The sequence below is a fragment of the Dasypus novemcinctus genome, chromosome X (assembly GCF_030445035.2).
Source record: "Dasypus novemcinctus isolate mDasNov1 chromosome X, mDasNov1.1.hap2, whole genome shotgun sequence".
NCBI lineage: Eukaryota > Metazoa > Chordata > Mammalia > Cingulata > Dasypodidae > Dasypus > Dasypus novemcinctus.
In genome coordinates, this window is record NC_080704.1 from 20,280,585 (window position 1) to 20,298,165 (window position 17,581).

Genomic DNA, 17,581 nt, shown 5'->3' on the forward strand with positions numbered 1-17,581 from the left:
AGGACCAGCTGAAGCTGTAACCCTACACGCGGAGCGGGCGCCTGGTGACGATAAAAGAACGGTCTCGCAACGGCTTTTCCGCCTGTTCACGGTCCCAGGAACAGCTGGATCCGCACTAATTGCTAGACGTGAAAGGAAGCGCCTTAACTTTAAAAGCAGGCGTGCAATCCTCAGCCTCTCGCCAGCACAGTTTCAGACACAAGTGTGCTGCACCACCTAATGGGTTTATTTTAAAGGTACATTCGCAGTTTCTCATTTGGGCAGGTGGCTTTCAGCCGTCAGCTAAGAGCCCCGCACTGTTCTCACCTCCCAGGTACCCTGCGTTCATCTAGCCGCAAAGCGCTAAACCGGGGCTCCTCCACTGCTGATCTTAGGAGCTGGCTAGGTCACTGTTGTGGGGACTGTCCTGTGCATGGCAGGAGGTTGAGCAGCATCCCAGGCCTCGACCCACCAGATGCCCACAATCGTGACAACTGGAAATGTCCCCGGACATGGTCAAATGTCCCCTGGGCTGGGGAGCACAACTGCCCCAGCTGAGAACTACTGGGCAAAATTTATGAGCCAGCTTGTAATCCATCAGCAGCTGACTCTTCTCTCATCTGGACTGGCCTTGGGCAGTATTTTGGACTTGCAATATTTTCAGTGATTCAGAACCATGCTCTCACTGCCCTTGAAAAGAGGGTCCTTTCCAGCTAAACATGTTGGGGAGGCGGGAGGGCCATTTTCCCGGCAGTGACATTTGTCTGTTTTATTCTATGGAAGTTTCCGACACAGAATTTTACACCCAAGGACCATCTGAGCTGGAAGGGGCCTTGAGTACTTGAAACTCTCCTCTCCCCGCCCCATCGTTTTACCAATGAAGAAAATGAGGTGTGAGGGGGAAGTGACTTCCCTAAGGTTCTACAAATCCCTAATCCTTCTTTTATGGATTCTTTTCTCCCCGAAATGCCCAAAGAGCTGCAGTCTCCAACGCAGATAACTTGCAGCATTTCACCAGAGAGACTTTTGCCCAAACCCTCCCAATTAAGGAATGCACATTTTGTAAATGACAGCATACTGCAACCAGTTAGTGCAAACAAACATTTATTGTGAAATATTCATCCTACCCTTTATCAGGTATTACATCATCAAAGCACTTTGTGGCAATGAAAATAGCTTTTTTACCCCTCTGATTCACCCAATATTCCATTAAAGCTGCAAAAAATGTGCAATCTGCTTGAAAAATAGGTTGCTCTTATTTACTTATTTGTGAAAAGTCAAAAATTAAAAAAGAAAATGACACTAGCTTACAAGGGCCTCTAGAGCCCCTTTACCTTCCCTCTTCCCAACCACTCCCCCAAATAATTAACAAAGATAATTTGTTTTAAACGCCTTTTTATAAAACCAATGCACCTTTCCCCATATTATAATCATAAAAATGTTTAAAAAGCCATGATTTACTTCCTTGGAAAAAAGGTGGCCAGCCGTTGTTTTTTGATGGGAAGCATGTGTATTTCCTGGGAGTTCACTTTCTTTAACTTTATGCTCCGGTTTTTGACGGCTTTCCTAAGAGGCTCTGCATTTTCCACGGATTCTTCTCCTTGGCTGTTGATGTCGTAGCCCTGAAGCACGGAGTCTTCTCTTTTGAAGGAGAAGTTCTTGGTGGACACCCCCGAGAGGCCTTTAGCCTTGCCACAGAAGATGGCAGGCACGGCGTCTTCCACCGAGACAATCACCTTGGCTGCCTGGGAGTCACTGACGAGCTCCCTGTGGTTTTCGGCCTTGACCTCGCCGCCGGGCTGGCGGGGCTGGCTCGGCATCTCGGGGGCCTCGCCGCTGTTGCCGTGGCTCTCCATCCTGGCCGAGGCCTCGTGGGGCGTGGCAGGGGCGAAGGGCATGTCCCTGCCGCCGTCATACGGCGTCTCCGGGGGTGGCTCAGACTTCCGGTGCGCTGCCAGCGACAGGTCCAGGACCGCGTCTTCCGGGAAGGCGGGGGGCCCCACTTCGCCTGCCTCGAGCCAGGGCACCGACTTCATGGAGAGGTCCAGGGCCTCGTTCTCGCTCCCCATCTTGATGACCGTGTGGCGGCTGAGCTGGAAGTATTCCCTCGGCTGGAGGATGTCGAAGGGCTTCCGTTCCTCCTTGTCCAGGGGGCTGGGGGTGCCCTTGCAGGGGTGCAGGTTGCAGGAAGATGGTGGCTTGGGAAAACCGGGGCTGAACTTGGATTCGGAACTCTGAGGCACCGGGATGGGGATGGGAATGGGGACTGGCACGGGCAAGGGGACGATGACAGGATAGGGCACCAAGAGGGTGGCCGGCGGGACCAGGGGGGACAAGGGGGCGGTGAAGGGCTGGGGGGGCACGGAGGGGTAGCCAGGAGGAGGCTGACACGGCGGGGGTCCCAGTGCGCCCTGGGAGGGAAACAGATTCTGGAGCACAGTTTCAAACGGCAAGGGGGGCTCCTGCGGCTGGCTCGGGTTCCTCAGGTCCAGGAGCTGGGGCTGCGCCTCGGGGCTCTCGGCTGCCTGGAAGAGGTTGCTGTGCATGGCCCCGGAGGAGCACGGGGCCTCCTGGGGCAGGACCAGAGGGGAGTTGAGGTGCTGGAAAACGTGCTGCTCCAGCACCACGGGCAGCTGCACGGGGCCCTGCGCGGCCATGACGTAGGTGGCATTGCCGCTCGGGTTGAGCTGGGGCGCGGCGCTGCCCTCCACCTGCATGTGAATGGGCATCACCACCGGGCTCTCCCCGAGGCAGAGGGGCTGCAGCACGGTGGCCGCCACCTTCAGCGCCATGCCGCTCTGGGACTCGGCGGGGGGGTTCAGGATGCTGGGGGCCGGCACGGTCACCAGGGCCTTCTTGACCAGGTCGGTGGAGTTGATGTTCCAGGCCTCGGTCGTGATGAGCTGGGCCATGCCGTTCTCCAGTCTGTTGTTGGCCAAGGCGGGCGGGGAGTCGGTCATGTCCATGGCGAGGTTCCGGGACTGCAGGTCATCCATCACTCGGCTCGGCTGTCGCTCGGCCTGCAACACAGAACACACAAGAGCAATCTCGCTGCGGACCAGGCTGCCGCTGCCCTCCCGAGCACTGCCCAGCCTTACACAGCCACCCGACCTTGGGTAACCGGGGAGCCTCACGCGGCCCTCCGCGCACCTCCGCATCCGAGGCATTTCCTACCATAAACCAACACACCCAGCCCATCAGCTGTGGGCGGACGGCCCCAATTTAACAGACGATTAAGCCACAAACACAGATGATGTCATGACTCAAGAACCAAAGGAGGTTAAGCGGGGGATTTTGTAGCCACTCAGCTGAGGTGTTTAGCCTTCGACCAGCACAGAGTTTCCTTCCCGGCCGCTATCTTGGGCAGAGCTGTGACCCGTTTCAGGTCAAAGCAGCGGCAAATGCTACCTTTCCTTGAAGGACAAAAGACAAAACCCTTGTCACAGGGGAATCCTCTGAATAGGAAAGGGTGCTTCTCCAATTGGGAAGTGGTTTAAAAGAATTCACGGCAGGAATTCTTCCAAAATAGATTTGACAAGAGGAACAGCGGTGTGCTGACACAAGGGTGTCACAGTTGTCCCACTGTCTCCCTCCAACCCAAGACGCCCCGCTTTCCTCCCTGTAATAGAAAGCCCGCCCTGGGAGCAGGGCAGTGATGATGACTTGCGCCATGTGTCGTAACGGGTACAGGAGGGCATCGGGCCCAGCTTCAGCTTGCCCCAGTCAGCTCCTCTGCCTGACCCATGATCTCTTCTAACTTCTACCTGTGGGGGGGGGGGGGGGGGGAGGGTGAAATGCTGATGATTCTAGGGGAAAGGGAATGCTTCTTGGAAAGAAAAGTCTCGAAGGTGAGCTGACCATTCCTGATGCCCAAAGCCCCTTGTGCAGCCCTCTGGCCACCTCTGGAGAGGCCAAAAGAACCCAGAGAGGGTGCTTCCTGGAGGAAGCGCAGCTGCAGCTGCGCTATGGCTCTCCATGGAAACTCATCCACATTTAGCATCGTTACCATGGAGAAGGCAGGCACCATGTCGAACTCAGGGATCTGTGCAGCCCTGGAGCCTGGTTGGGGTTCAATAATAATTCGATAAGCCTCAAGTTTGCCGGGCGGGCCTCTGGTCATTCAGTGGCCTGCCCTCACCTGGCTGGCCTGTCTACAACGCCAGCCCTGTCGCCCTCCCGTCCCCCTCCCTCCCACCCCCAAATGACCAACACACCCTCCAAAACCGGGAAGGGAGGTGGACCAGGGAGGGCATCCTGGGTTGAGAAGTAAACACACGCAGCCTCACTCCAGGAAGGCAGCTTTCGCAAATGAACAGCTCGGTGATATTTCCAGGCTATCAAAACGTGTCGACTGCACAGAACAAGGAGTTTCGGTGCAGCAGGAGGAGGGGAGGGGAGGAGAAGGAGGCTGTGCAAAGAACTCTACGAAGGACTGGTGGGGGATGTTCTTGCAGGGCGCGCTGTGGGGCCTTCTGGAAACCTCCAGGTGGCCCAGCTGTGCCGCCTGATAATCGCCTTGGGGCAGAGAGAATGGATGCAGCCTCGCCCCCAGAAGGGCTGAGGGGGCTTGCTGCAGCTGGAGGGCCTGGCTCTTCCTGAGATGAGCGTTCCCTGACTCAGCTCAGAAAATGCCATGCCTCCAACACACCACTCGCTCATCCATTCATTCGCTCGTCCAACCAATTTCTTGACTGTCTGTGGATGCTTTGCTGGGGGAGGGCGATGCTGTCGTGAGCAGGGCACGCGAGGCCCCTGCTGTCGTGAGCGGGGCACACGAGGCCCCTGCTTTCGTGGAGGTTATAGCTGAGAGGCGGGACGTGACTTTGATCAGAGATTTCTTGAGCGGCAAAGGCATCGACTTTATGCCAGGAGAGACACGGACGCGGCAAGACCAAGCCCTGTTGGCCCCCTGCACACAGCCCTGTGAAGGGTCTCCAGATCCCAGGCCTCCTCCAGCCCTGGAGAGGCACAGACGGGTCTGTCCAGTCCCTTGCAGCGGCCAGACCCCTCGGGGGCAGTGAGGGAAGACTCAAGGGCAGCTGCGAACAAGGACAGCGGTGGATCCTTAACGGCCTGAGAAGAAGTCAAAGGCATGGTCTGTGCCACCTTTGGGCTTCCTGAGGGTTTAGGAGCACCCCGCTGAAGAACGCCTTCTCATAATGGCTGCCCCTGCCCAGCCTTCCAGAAGCGGTGGCCCTCCCTCTTCACCCTGCCCGCCTCCCTCAGCCTCCTCTCAAGGGCGAGAAGGCACATTTCCGGATGCCCCCTCCAGCTGCTCCTCACATATACCTTCAGGGAACGTGTCAGTTCTCGCCTCTTCCTGCAAAACCTCACTGCCCGCCCGGACAGGCCCTGTTTCGAGGCCTGCAACACCCCCAAAACCCTCCTGCTCAGAGTATGAGAATGGGACTGTGCCCCAGGGCACCCCCCACAGGCCCCTGCTCCTCCCATAGATGGCAAGAGCTAAAATGCACTGAGCGCTTACTACCTGCCAGGCCCTCTGCTGAGGGCATTCCATGCACTACCTCATTTCATGCTCAGAATGCCCTGTGAGAGGGGTCCTATCATTCTGTACATTTTACTGGGGAGAAAACTGATCCCTCAGGGGAGGTAAGGAAGTACCTGCAGGTTGCACTAAGGCTGGCTTTAGAGTCCAGTCCAATCCCAGGCTCCTTCTCTCGTATTGGCGACAAGAGGGTCATCCCCGAGTGCATGTGTCTACAGAAGAGTGCAAGAGAACACTTGGGCCTAAGATTTCTTCCAAGGGGTGGCCCGGTCCTTTCCAGTAAACTCTTCAAACTGTTTGTTCATTCCCTCAAGGGCCTCCTCCATCTGCCTTACCAGGTACGGTGGTTTGGAGGTATATAACCCAGAAAAGCATGGGTTATTTCAGCTAAGGTGTGGCCCACCTCAATCAGAATAGGTCTTAATCCTGTTCTTGGAGTCCTTTACAAGCAGAGTGAAATTCAGAGAGAGAAAGAAAGCCATGGGAATAAGAAGCAGAAGATCAATGGAATCCAGAAGAGAAGGAGAGGCCCAGAGAGGCCGCCATGTGCATTGCCATGTGACAGAGGAGCCCAGGACCAAGGATGGCCAGCTAACAGCCCCAGAACACCAGTCTTTGGGAAGAAAGCATCACCGTCGTGACACCTTGATTTGGACTTCTCCCAGCCTCCAAACCGTGACATTCCCATTGTTTAAGCCAACCCACTGCGTGGGAACTGCTTGAGCAGCCAAGGAAACGAAAACACCAGGGAAGGGTAAGAGGCCTCCATTCCCTCAGCCTAGCTCTAGTGACCCACCATCCCTACCCCAGCCTGCATTCCTGAGACAGATGACACAGGGCTGGGAGGCCCACTGGCACCCACGATTTACAGGGGGCCTTGGGATCCCCAGCTGGGGCTTCCGAGTCTCTGGGTCTAGAATCTGGGCCAGACAGGATGCAGGGCAGGTTGGGGTGTGGGTGGGGGCAGGCAGCATGCAAGTATCTGAGGGATGCCAAGGGGAAAGGAAGCCACGGGCCACTGCCTCTGGCATGCCAGCTCTGGCTTGGTGGCACAAGGCGTGCATGTCCTCCACCATCGGCTGAGTGCCCAGCGGTCATGAGGCCAGGCCCAGGGATACGTGGGTAAAGCAAACATGAGCCCTGCCTGCATGATAGGCTTCTCACCTCCCCTCTTTCTCTCTCCACCTCCTCCCCTCACCAGCCCGCCAGCACTCATCGCCCCCCACTCTGTCAGCAGCTGATGGGCCTGAGCTGGCACAGAGACCGGACAGTGACTGTCACCACCACAGGAGGCAGCCCCAGAAGCCATAGAGCTGTTCTGAGAATAAAAGCAGGCTCATGAAGTGAGGGTTCAAAGGGCACATCTCCTGCCCTGGGGACAAGCCAAGAAGCCAGATAATGACGAGAGAGAGAACACGCAGCCAGTCTTCCCTGCTCTGCCGCAAAGCTGCTTATTAGTGTGGGCAGAGGGTGGGTCCGGGACCTCTTCAAACCACCGGAGTGTCACATGAGCCACCGACTCATGCTCAGGCAGAGGGGCGGGTCTTCCTTCAGAGGCGGCAGGGAACGTTCTGTTTGGGTTTCTCAACACCTCACGTTCAGATGGGTTTAAACGAGGCGGCCCATCCATCCCGCCTGCTACCCATCGTCACTGGGAGTAAACGGTGGCAGCTGAGGCAGGGTGGAGACTCTGGGGACAGCCTCAGGTCCCAGGGAAGCTGGGGAAGGCCTGCTTGTGGGCAGTAGGTGGGCTTGGAGACTTGGGGGGGGGGCTGGTCACAGAGTTGTCATTTGAATCCCCTAGTCTAATGGTCACGAGGAGTGCATGATACCAAACGCCACGAAGCAGCCCAGGGTGGCCGCTGGTCCAATGGAAGATGGAAGGCCAGAAAGCCGGGGCCTCTGGCCAGTTCTCCCTCGAGTCTGTCCCGCAGCCTGGAACCCTCTCCAGTACTTGCCTTCACCTGGCTACCTCTTGCTTATCTGTCAGACTTTGGGGCTCAGCCTCAATGTGGCTTCCTCTGAGATCTTCCCTTACCCTCGATGAGCTCCCACAGGACCCCAGCGTATCCCTGTCTAGTCCTGACCCCAATCCTGGGATGGACTTGTTTCCCCAGGAGGGAAGAACTGTCTCTCTTCCTCACCTTTATGCCCTTGTATCTGGCACTGTATCTGGTGAATAGTAGGTGCTCGATAAATATTTTCTAAACAAATGCCCACATGCATGGATGCCCAGGCCTCCTGAGCCTGGCATTCTCTTCAGCCTCTTGTCACAGGCTCCCATTTAAAGAATCGTGGCAAGTTGAGGCTAGTCGGGGCATTAAAGCTTACAAGAGCTCTATCCTCTTCCTGACACTTTTTATAGACGTGGAAACTGAGACCCAGAAAGGCTAACTGACTTGTTCAAGGCCGCTTATTACCAAGGTCACCACAGTCTTGCTGCGGAAATTACAGAAAGTCAGGCGCCACAGGTGACATGGGAAGATAGCATGGGGGCCGCCCACCTTCACAGCCAGGAGGAGGCAGTCGATGAGAAAGCTCTTTCTGGATGGAGCTGGGACTCATGGGGGTGAGGCATGAATTCATTCATCTGGGGTTCCCATGTGTTTCTGATAGACCTCCGCGAGGAAAATCAAAGCGACACAGCATGTGGGCCATCTTCCTTATGAAGAGCCAGGTTCACGAAGACGCCAACATCGGAACTCACGCCCCGGTAGTCGGTGAGCAACTTGCCCCCACAGTCCCCCCACCGGGTGCTCACTTGGCGGGAGGTTCTGCCACACAAATCTGGCCTGCCTCTCAGGCCTTCTCTGCCCAGAGGCTCACACAAAGCCCTCATTTCCCCCCTCAAGCTTCTGTGGAGACTGACCAGGTCATAATGAAGATTCATATTAGGACTTAATTTTAAAAAAGCAAAAATAATTAACCGCTCAGAGAATGTGACTTTTCTCCTGGTCTAAAGCCCATTTATTTCCTCCCTCTGGGCATTTGACACTGTGTCACACACACACAAATAACCTAATATCCTCACCCCTAACACCCTCAGCCATGTGCTAAAGGATCTGAGTCAAGAGGAAATTCACACCCTCTGCCGACCCTGTGCCAACTCAAACTGAACGACACTCAAGAATGTGACTGTGGACCCCACACTGACCCAGAACAGGGTCCCTGAAAGCACCCCAGCCTGAGCCTGGTTGCTGAGCTAGGAAGGCCTGGGACATGCCGGGGCCCCCCTTTCAGAGGCCTGCCTCGTCTTCTCCAGGGTGGTTTACCTTTATTTTGTGAATGGGAAGCATTTCCACAGCAGAAACAACTCTAAAGGCAGCCAGGAGGCTCCTGGGCAGCAGGCCAAGCGCCTGAGGGAATTCTACAGGAGGGGGCGCCCTAGGGCACTGTGGGGAGAGGCCTGAACTCAAGCAGGGCCTGCTGCTGCTCTAGGGCTGCTCTAGGGTCTCGAAGGCCCCTGGGATACCTGAGTGAGGTGCCTGGAAGGTGAGCTCAGCCTCGGGGGAGCCTGCCTCCGAGGGCCATACTTTAGGGATCTGGGCCATACTTTAGGGATTTAGCAGGGATCTGCTAAAGCGCCACTCCAGCAACTCTTGGTCCAAAGGCCAGAGAACAAGACCCCCGGCCAGCCAGCTACCTTCTTGGTGGCTAACCGTGCCCCTTGCTTTACAGAAAAGACTCAAGCCCTCAACACTCCAAACTCCCTCAACTTTACCCCTGCCCCTCACAGTCCCTCCCCCATGGCCCCCCTACCCCCAGGAAGAGCTGAGGAGGTGACTCTCCCCATGGCAAGGCTGGTTTCCTAGAGACCTCTGCTGAGAATCCTGTGGCCCCCAGCAGCCCCGCCCTCTCCTACATCTATTTTCTGATTGTGAGCCTGTGCTGACACCCTCAATGCCCGACCTAATTCTGTACAAAACTCACCAGCCACTCACTAGGAGTCAAATTAGAAAAGAGTATTTTCTGTCCTTTCATACAACATGGATATGGTGTCACCATTTGGGATCTGAGCTGCACTAAATATCTAAGTAATTCCGACCGGGTTAAAAAAAAAATGGCTTTTTTCTCCCCATAGGGTGTAATAATTGTCAATTACTTGCCCCAGTGATTAAATTTTCTGAGCTTTAAACATCAGCACAGGGCTTTTCTACTGAAGCTGTGAACATAATTACCGCAGGAATGTGTTCCCAAATGGGCTAAAATATGGAGAATACACAAAATAGTTGCCCATCTTAAGGCAGATTGCCTTTTACACCCAGAGGTATATATGCAGCTCTCCAAAAGGAAAGCAACTACCCCAGTCAGGTTCTGAAATAAGTTTCCCTAACACACGACCCAATTCATTGAAGCAGCAGTGGCTGTGCGGTTTACAAGTGCATCTAAGCTTAGTGAAGAGGGGCAGTGGCCGTGGGGGAGTTCCGCTAGAGAGGAAGAGGGTGAATCTCAGCTTATACTGGATTTGCCCACAAATGCTGGTTGAAAAATCAAAGTGGTGAGCCAGCCCGAGCACCTAACCTGCCCATCAACACCAGGGTACTCGAAGGTCTCCCCTGGTAGTGGGGGGCGGGCAGGTCATACACTAGGGTGCCATCAAACTGGTATCTATGCTCATTTTCTCATCGCATCCTTTTTATCCCCAATTTTCTATTGTATGTAATAACAAAATATAGGAGGATTTGCATGGAATTTAACAATGAGCAAATACCTATATATTGAGGGGGTGGTCAATTATTTTTTTCTGATAGAAGTCCAAGAATGAACAAGTTGCAGCTCAGCAGGAGAGAGGAAGCTCTCAAGTCCCAGCAAGGCTTCCAGAGTTCCTCTACCCAATAGAGTGAATGGTGTCCCCACCAAAGATACGTTCATGTCCTAACTTTGGTCCTGCGAATGAGACCCAATGTGGAAATGGGATCTTTGCAGAGGAGATCAGTCAAGATGAGGCCAAACTGGATGAGGGTGGGTCCTTAACTGAATATGTTCTTCTCAGCAGAGGAAGTCTGGACCAGCAGGAGTGGGCCAGCCATGTGATGGAGGCAGAAAGGGAGTTACGCCACAAGCCAAGGAACATCATGCATTGCCCGCCCACCACCAGATCCCCATAGACTTCAAAGGAAGCACCACCCTGCTGACACCTGGATTCAGACTTCTGGCCTCCAGAGCCATGAGACAATGAACTTCTGTTGCTTAAGCCCAAGAGTCTGTGGTACTTTGTCCCAGCAGCCCTAGGAAATGACTCCACCCTGTCTGAACCAGTCTTGGAGTCAGTGGCCCACTCCACCCATTTTGTAGACCAGGAAGCTGAGGCCCAGAAGCTAAGTAACTTGTTTGAGGTCGCACAGCATAGAGTGAGTTAAATCCCAGTCCTGTGCTTCTTCCTCAAAAGTGCATTACCTCACGCCTGGCCAGCTGCTAGCAGGAGGCACTCACCTGATGGGGGACTGTGAAAGTCAGCGAGTGTCCATCCCTGCATTTGGCCAAAGCCCCACAGCCTTCCCGCCAACACCCAGAGCCCACATCACCCACTGGTGCTGAGGCCGGAGCGGCCATCTTGTGAAGGAGTCCAGGTCACAGTTAAGCTCTCGGGCCAGGGGCTTGCATCGTACAAAGCTATGGTTTGGGGGGATGTTTTCCTGGCAACAAAGAAATCTCTTAAATTCGGAACAAAGAAGGAGAGAAAACCTGCCCCTGGAAGAGAAAATACTTCTAATTAGATTGAGATACAAAGGTTAAATTTTTGTTCTGGGAAAAGGACTGTTTATAATCCTGTGTCATTAGCAGGACATTTTCCAGAGACCAGTGTGCCAGAAATAGACCCTCTGAGGGGTCACTAGAGGGAAGAGGTGTAGATTTTTTAAGTACAAAGGACTGGAGATGAGCTTTTCCTCTTCCCTTAAATCATCTGTGCCCCTCACCAACCACTGGCATGGAGACAGTGCCAGCCACACTTGGGCACTGGCCCCCCTGGGACCTATGAGAATGGTCAGGGGGACAAGCTTTGAACCCAAACAGGCCTGGGTTTAAATCTCAACTGTCTAACTTTGCTAGTGTGGCCCTGCACGAGTTAGTTCTAAGCCTCAGTTTCCCTCTGTGTAAAATGAAGATTTAAAAAGAAGACCTGTCACATGCAGTGGTTGTAACGATTAGCAGAGATAATCTATGTAAAGCACTGGAAAATGCTCAGTAAATCATGGCTATCATCACTGTCATTGGCACCATCACCATCATCCCTGTCATAATAGTGGCTGTCATTGTCATTGTCATGATTGCCTTCATCGTTGTTCCCTTTGTCATTGCCATCATCATCGTTGTCATCACCAATGTCATGGTTGCCGTCCTGTCATTGGCATCACTATTATCAGCATCAGATGTTGTCAGCTTTGCATCCACTGACACTATTTCCTCTAAGCATTTTGAGTAGCAGTACAAATGCCCTCTTTGTATCTGAATGGATTTGCACATTCAGTTCCCAATTTACATCCCTGTTGGTTCAAAGGTTATTTTGAAAATCAGCTGCTAAGACCTGGGAAGGTATTTCCCATAGACTACCTTCTGGTGAGGTTTCCAGGCCAGTTAATGCCCAATGCAGCTGAAATATTAAACATTTGCAGTGAAAATGGAAAACAACACAGTTGCAATATTAGAAATTAAAGACAATGGGAAAACACTCTAAATAAATGCAAAAAGCTATTTCTTATTCAGGCTGTAAGGCTGGTAGAGAAAGAAGAGGTGGCCAGAGCCTTTTGCAGCTTGAATGTGGACTTATGAGCAGTTTCAAGGGTTCTGAAGTGACCCCTGATGGCTACTATACATAAATTCACTTCAGATGCTACCATTTTCCTTCTCTTTGACACACGGCCTAAGTAGCTCTTCTCTCCTACTTATCAGCAGTGATTAGGGTCATTTTCTCATTCACAAGAGGAACAAAGACAAAGGAAGGGGGAGGAGGAGAGGAAGAGGGCAAGGATAAGTGAGAGAGAAAAAGCAAAGAGATTTCTTTGACACGACTGGGCAAGAGTTGAAGGAGCAAATGGGGGAATTAAAAAGTTGTATAGCTCCAAACAAGAAAGAGATTGCTCAGCTAGAAGATATAGGACACAGAGAAACTGGGGAGATGGGAGGGGGCCTAGAACAGGGAAAGAAAGGAAGCTGGGAGGGCCACAGTGAATCTGAGTTATTCACCTGGCCACAAGGGGATGTCGTTGAGTTACAACAGCTTGGTAGCTGCCCAGTATGGTAGGAGAGGGGGAAATGAAACATCTCAGCAGAGTTAAGGATGTGGTAAAATGAAAAAAAAAAGAAAGAAAATTTTCACAAGTATTAGAGGTACATAAGGAAGGAGATCTGAATTTTGGCAGAGCTTCTCTCATGCTTTTAAAATCCCCAAGCACATGTGCTTGTGACTTGGCTGCAGTATCTGTCAGTTCTACGGAAAAAACAAACAAACTGTAAATGATCTTCATTTTTGCCTACTCCCTTCCCCTCCTTGGGCAGTCAGTACGGGGTTTCCCTCAACAAAATTGGGTTTTCCAGAAAGAAGCTGATAAACTCATTCACACTGAGGTGTAAAACCGATAAAGCTTAAGTACTGTGTTTCCTTCACTGGCCTAACTAACATAATTCAGTCAGTGATAAAGCTATGAGCAAAGAAAGCAAACTCTAATTGAGGAATTGCAGACACCAGTCCCGAGGAAGAATCTTTCTAATTGTCTTGAAATCTCTGCTTAGGAACAAGAGCTTACAACTCTGACCAAGTTTGCTGGCTCCACCTGAGGTCTTAAAAAAAAAAAAGAGCAGGCGAACCGGTGGCCTCAACCTTTAAACACTCAGTGAGAGGAAAGGAAGTGAATGTGAGGCAATCATTCTTTCCTTTGTAGAGCCAATCAACCAACACTTATTGCTCACCCAATAGGGGCGTCAAGAGAATGTGCCTCCTGAGACTTCAGCAGTATCTGGGATGGTCCTGACTTTACACTACAGGGTCCAGTTAACAAACTGCCTACCTCTTGAATCTCTGGTTTCTGTCCTTCCATGTTTTCCAGGCAGAAGTTATGGGCTCTCAAAGGACGGAGACTGTGCTCACCTGCACGCACGCATGCCACTGTGAAGCTACAGTAGCGCTACAGTCACAATGGAAACTCAAGGAGCATCACCAGGGGTGATGAACATTGTGAGGGAGGGGCAGGAGGGAGGCTGCTGGGTTTTGGTGAACCCAAGGGGCTAGTCATCTTAGTTTGGGTTCCCTCACAAGCAGACCCTGAGGCAAGATTTGACTGAAAAAAAAAAGTTTAATTGGGGAAAGATTTCAGGAAACACCAACAGGGGAGTAACGCGGTGAGAGAGGGGAAGGAAGAAAGCCAATTTACCAAGCAGTTCGCCACTGTGGGCAATGGGAGCTCAACTCCACTGGGAGATGCTGGGAGACAGCATAGAACACATGCCTTAGAAGGATCCCAACTAAGAGGCCAGGAAGTTGTGTTTCTTTGCCAAGCCCAGTCCACCATGGAGGATGCATTCATTCCTCTGCACTTCCCACTAGGCCAGCATGCAAGCCTAGTGTCCTCTTGACACCGATAAAGTGAAACTTTTAAAACCCTTAGGCAGACTCCCAGGGATTTGCAGCGAGCAGTCATTGACGTATAGAGTAAATCCCCACGGATATGGGCAGGGCACCAGCAGTGTCTGTTACACAAGCCATGCCCTGGAAAGTTCCAACCATGCTTCGCATGGGAAGACCCAAATGTACTCATTCAAGCCATCAAGATCATCGGTTTCTCTGATAAGAGGCCCCTTCTCTGGCCCCTATGACGACAATACTATAAGCCCCACACTGCAGAAGAATCAGCTCAAAAGGAGGGTGGATCAAGGTCTCATAGTGAACCAGGAACATGAGGAGGCCAGAAATGGCTGTCTTTCCAAGAGCAAGATGGCCCAGATATGTGCAGCTTGGCTAACGTGTTCCTCTGCTGGAATATAACTGAGGCCCTTTAGAAAGTTCTTTTAATCATATTTATGCTGGCTGGAATGCGAGATGTTCCTGGGATGAGTCACAGAGGGAGTTTCTTTTCTGGTGATCTTGTATTCCAACTCAGGCACATAAAAAAACAACAAATAAACAAACACCACTTCACTTCATCAGCTGCATATCGCTCAAAAATCATCAAAACAACCTCCATCTAAGGACGCAGACAAGCAGGAAGGAGAAGAAGAGGGAGGAGGGGTGCTCATCTTTTAAACAGGGAGTCTTCTTTCTGGAATTCTGTTTTGTTAAAAGCACCCTTCTGCCTGGAGGCGAGCTCTCTTGAAAGCAAAACAACCTACTTTGCAGAATCTTGAGGCTGGTGAGTGTTTTGAAGCGCCAATAAATGTGCTATATTTATCTTAAATCAAGTACCCTGGTTGGAGCTAAGATAGCCTAAACAGTGCAAAGTTGGAGTAGGGGAAGGAAAAAGATAGGCTGTTTAACATCTGGCTAGTTGACATTGAAGATTATAGGTGTTGTTTCTTATTTACTTTAGGGGAAGACTTCTTCTGGAATGCAAATGTTCATACACATACACACACATGCACACACACACACACACAGGTGAGCAAGGAGGAATGAAGCCTCCTGTTGTCTCTCTAATTCTCAAGGCAGTTCCTCTAATCAGGCTTCATGTCAATTCTCCGTCCTCATCTGCTCCACCTCATGTATTTTTCCCTGAATTCCTGGCACTGAATCTCTTTTCCTGGAGTAGGTGGCATGGGATCTGGGCCTGGCCGCATGGGCAGGATGTCAGCAGAGGAGACGGTGGAATGGAGGGTTTTCCAAAAGTACAGGAGAAAAAGTACAAGAGGAAAGGCGTGCCCTGGGGGAAAGGCAAGCAGGCTGGGTTGCTGGAGGCCAGGCTGGGGAGAGACAAAGATGCTGTCTCTTGCAAAGGGTGTTACAAGTTGTCCTTCAGCAATTAACCCTGTGCCCTACAAAATCAACAATGCACGATGCCAAGTAGCCAACCCAACCAATGCAATTTCGATGCCTTTGCTAGCTCCCTCTTCGCGTGCGCACGCTCTCACTCTCTCGCTCTCTCACATACACACATGATGATGATGATGATGATGATGATAAACCATTTACTAATCATTTACTTAGAATGTGCCAGGCACCCTGCTAGGTATTTTACATTTCATTTTCTCATTTCAGCTTCTCAGCAACCCCAGCAGATCAGGACCATCTTGGTGTGAATTGGTTTGTCGGATTTTTTTTCCCCCTAGGAACTGAGCTGTGAATCCCTGGAGAACGGTTGGTTGGATGGGAGGGAGGAACAATGCTTTCCAGAACATGAACAACATTCACTGCAGAGAAGGCTGGGAAAAAGGGTGGGCAAATGTTCCTGGCACCCTTATGAGGGTAGGTGGGGGGGAGGGTTCTTATCTCTGACCTTGGCCTACTTCTGTGTCTGGGATAGGCCTGCCTAGTGTTGCTTTCTCCACCCAGCTCTAAGCTGATGCCTCCACTACTACCACTGCAGCCAGTGATTCCCGGTCCCTGAAGAAAACAGCCTGAAATAAATGTTCCCATATCTTTTTGGAGCCCAACTCCTTCTTCCTTGGCTTCTATACCAGCTTGCATCCCTGGCAGGGATCCATTCCCGTCTTTCCCAGGAATATTTCATCTGTGGCTGACTGGCAAGCCATTCGGAATCTGTTTCCGTTTCTTTCTTGGGCACCCTGCTGGGCTACATTTCCCAGCATCCCTGTGGTGACCCTGTAACAGTTCTAGCCAATAGGACACAGTTGGAAGTGATGCGCACTACTTCCAGGCCTGGCTCCTAAAGACTTTCCACCCATAATCCTCCAATATCTTTCCCCTTTCTTTAGCTTGAGGCACAGTGACCTTTTAGAAGCTGTTTAATGAAGATAGTAGAGCCACCACATGGCAGGGGCCTGTGAGCCTGACTCATGGCCTGGAGGAGAGCCGCCTGCCACCAGGATGTCCATTTTGGACTTTATGTGAGTGAGAAATACACACTTCTTGTGTTTGAGGCATGAAGCCCTTTTGATTTGTTCGTTAACGGCAGCTGGCATGACGTCAATTGACATAGTGCCTCCTGGGGCCCTCTCTGTACCCGGTGCTGGGGGCATACGGCCTGGCCCCTGCCCACTGGGAGATCCCCCTCTCAGTGTCCCTCCGAGGCACGGCATCCTGAGACCCACCAGATGGAAACCAGAACTGCAGGAGTCGCCCAGCTGCCCCGAGTCCGCTTCTGAGCCCACCCGTGCTAACTTTTCCTTGGCCGTTCCTCCTGACTTGAATGGATTTATTGACGTGGGTTCAGGGTCAGCCTTTGGTCCCTGTGTCTCATCGGCATTCGTGGCGCTGGCAGGAGGCAGGTGGTGGGCGAGACGCTGCCTTCAGAGAGCAGGGAGACCCAGGGCACAGCGGGTGGCCCTCCCTTGCGGGAGTGGGGAGTGGGTGTGGGAGCGAGAACAGCAGGCCCCCAGCACAACACGGGCAGGCAGGCTCGGGAAGCCAGCAGGCCTAGCATCATGCCAGAGGCAACTGCCAGGCCCGTGGCACCCCGTTCTTCCTCCGTCCCCTTTGCTAACGACCCTCTGCCTTGATCTGCGGAGCAGGGAGGTCTGGGGTTTCTGCCCGTCCGCCTGCCACACCTCCCCTCCCCAGCACACCAGATTCCTTATGTCCCCGAGTATCCCCCCATGCCACCCATGACGGAAGCCCCACCGTTTGCAAGCTCTTGCATTGTGTTTAACATTATTGCCCTCTTTCTGGATGTCTCTCCCAAAAGCCTGACCCTTCTAAGTCACACCGTGGGCCATGGCGGCCACACGGGGGTGACAGAACCGATCAGAATGCTCTGCCCATGGTGAGGGCTTTCCGGGGCAGAGTCCCATCCAAGTCTCATTTGTCACCTTCAGCACCACCCCAGGAGATAGGCAGGGACCGCTGCCATTTTACAGCTGAGGAAACTGAGACTTGCCCCAGCCTGGCAAGCAAGAGCAGAACTGGCTCAGAGCCAGGCCCTCCCTCCCTGCCCCTGCCGAGGCCGGGAAAGCATCCCTTCAGCCCGAGCTCCCCAGATCCCGGCCACC

At 52.6% G+C, this 17,581-nt stretch overlaps 1 protein-coding gene across 2 annotated transcripts in view; it reads right to left on the reverse strand.

The window, feature by feature from the left end:
* Positions 1 to 1,066: 1,066 nt before the first annotated feature.
* RAI2 (retinoic acid induced 2) overlaps positions 1,067 to 17,581 on the reverse strand; it is a 59,515-nt gene continuing 43,000 nt past the window's right edge. For both annotated transcript variants that reach the window (XM_058292226.2, XM_004481561.5), the window contains exon 2: positions 1,067 to 2,999. In XM_058292226.2, coding sequence (XP_058148209.1) covers positions 1,437 to 2,975 — 1,539 coding nt within the window. In that variant the 5' untranslated portion in view covers positions 2,976 to 2,999 and the 3' untranslated portion in view covers positions 1,067 to 1,436. The remainder of the gene's footprint in view (positions 3,000 to 17,581) is intronic.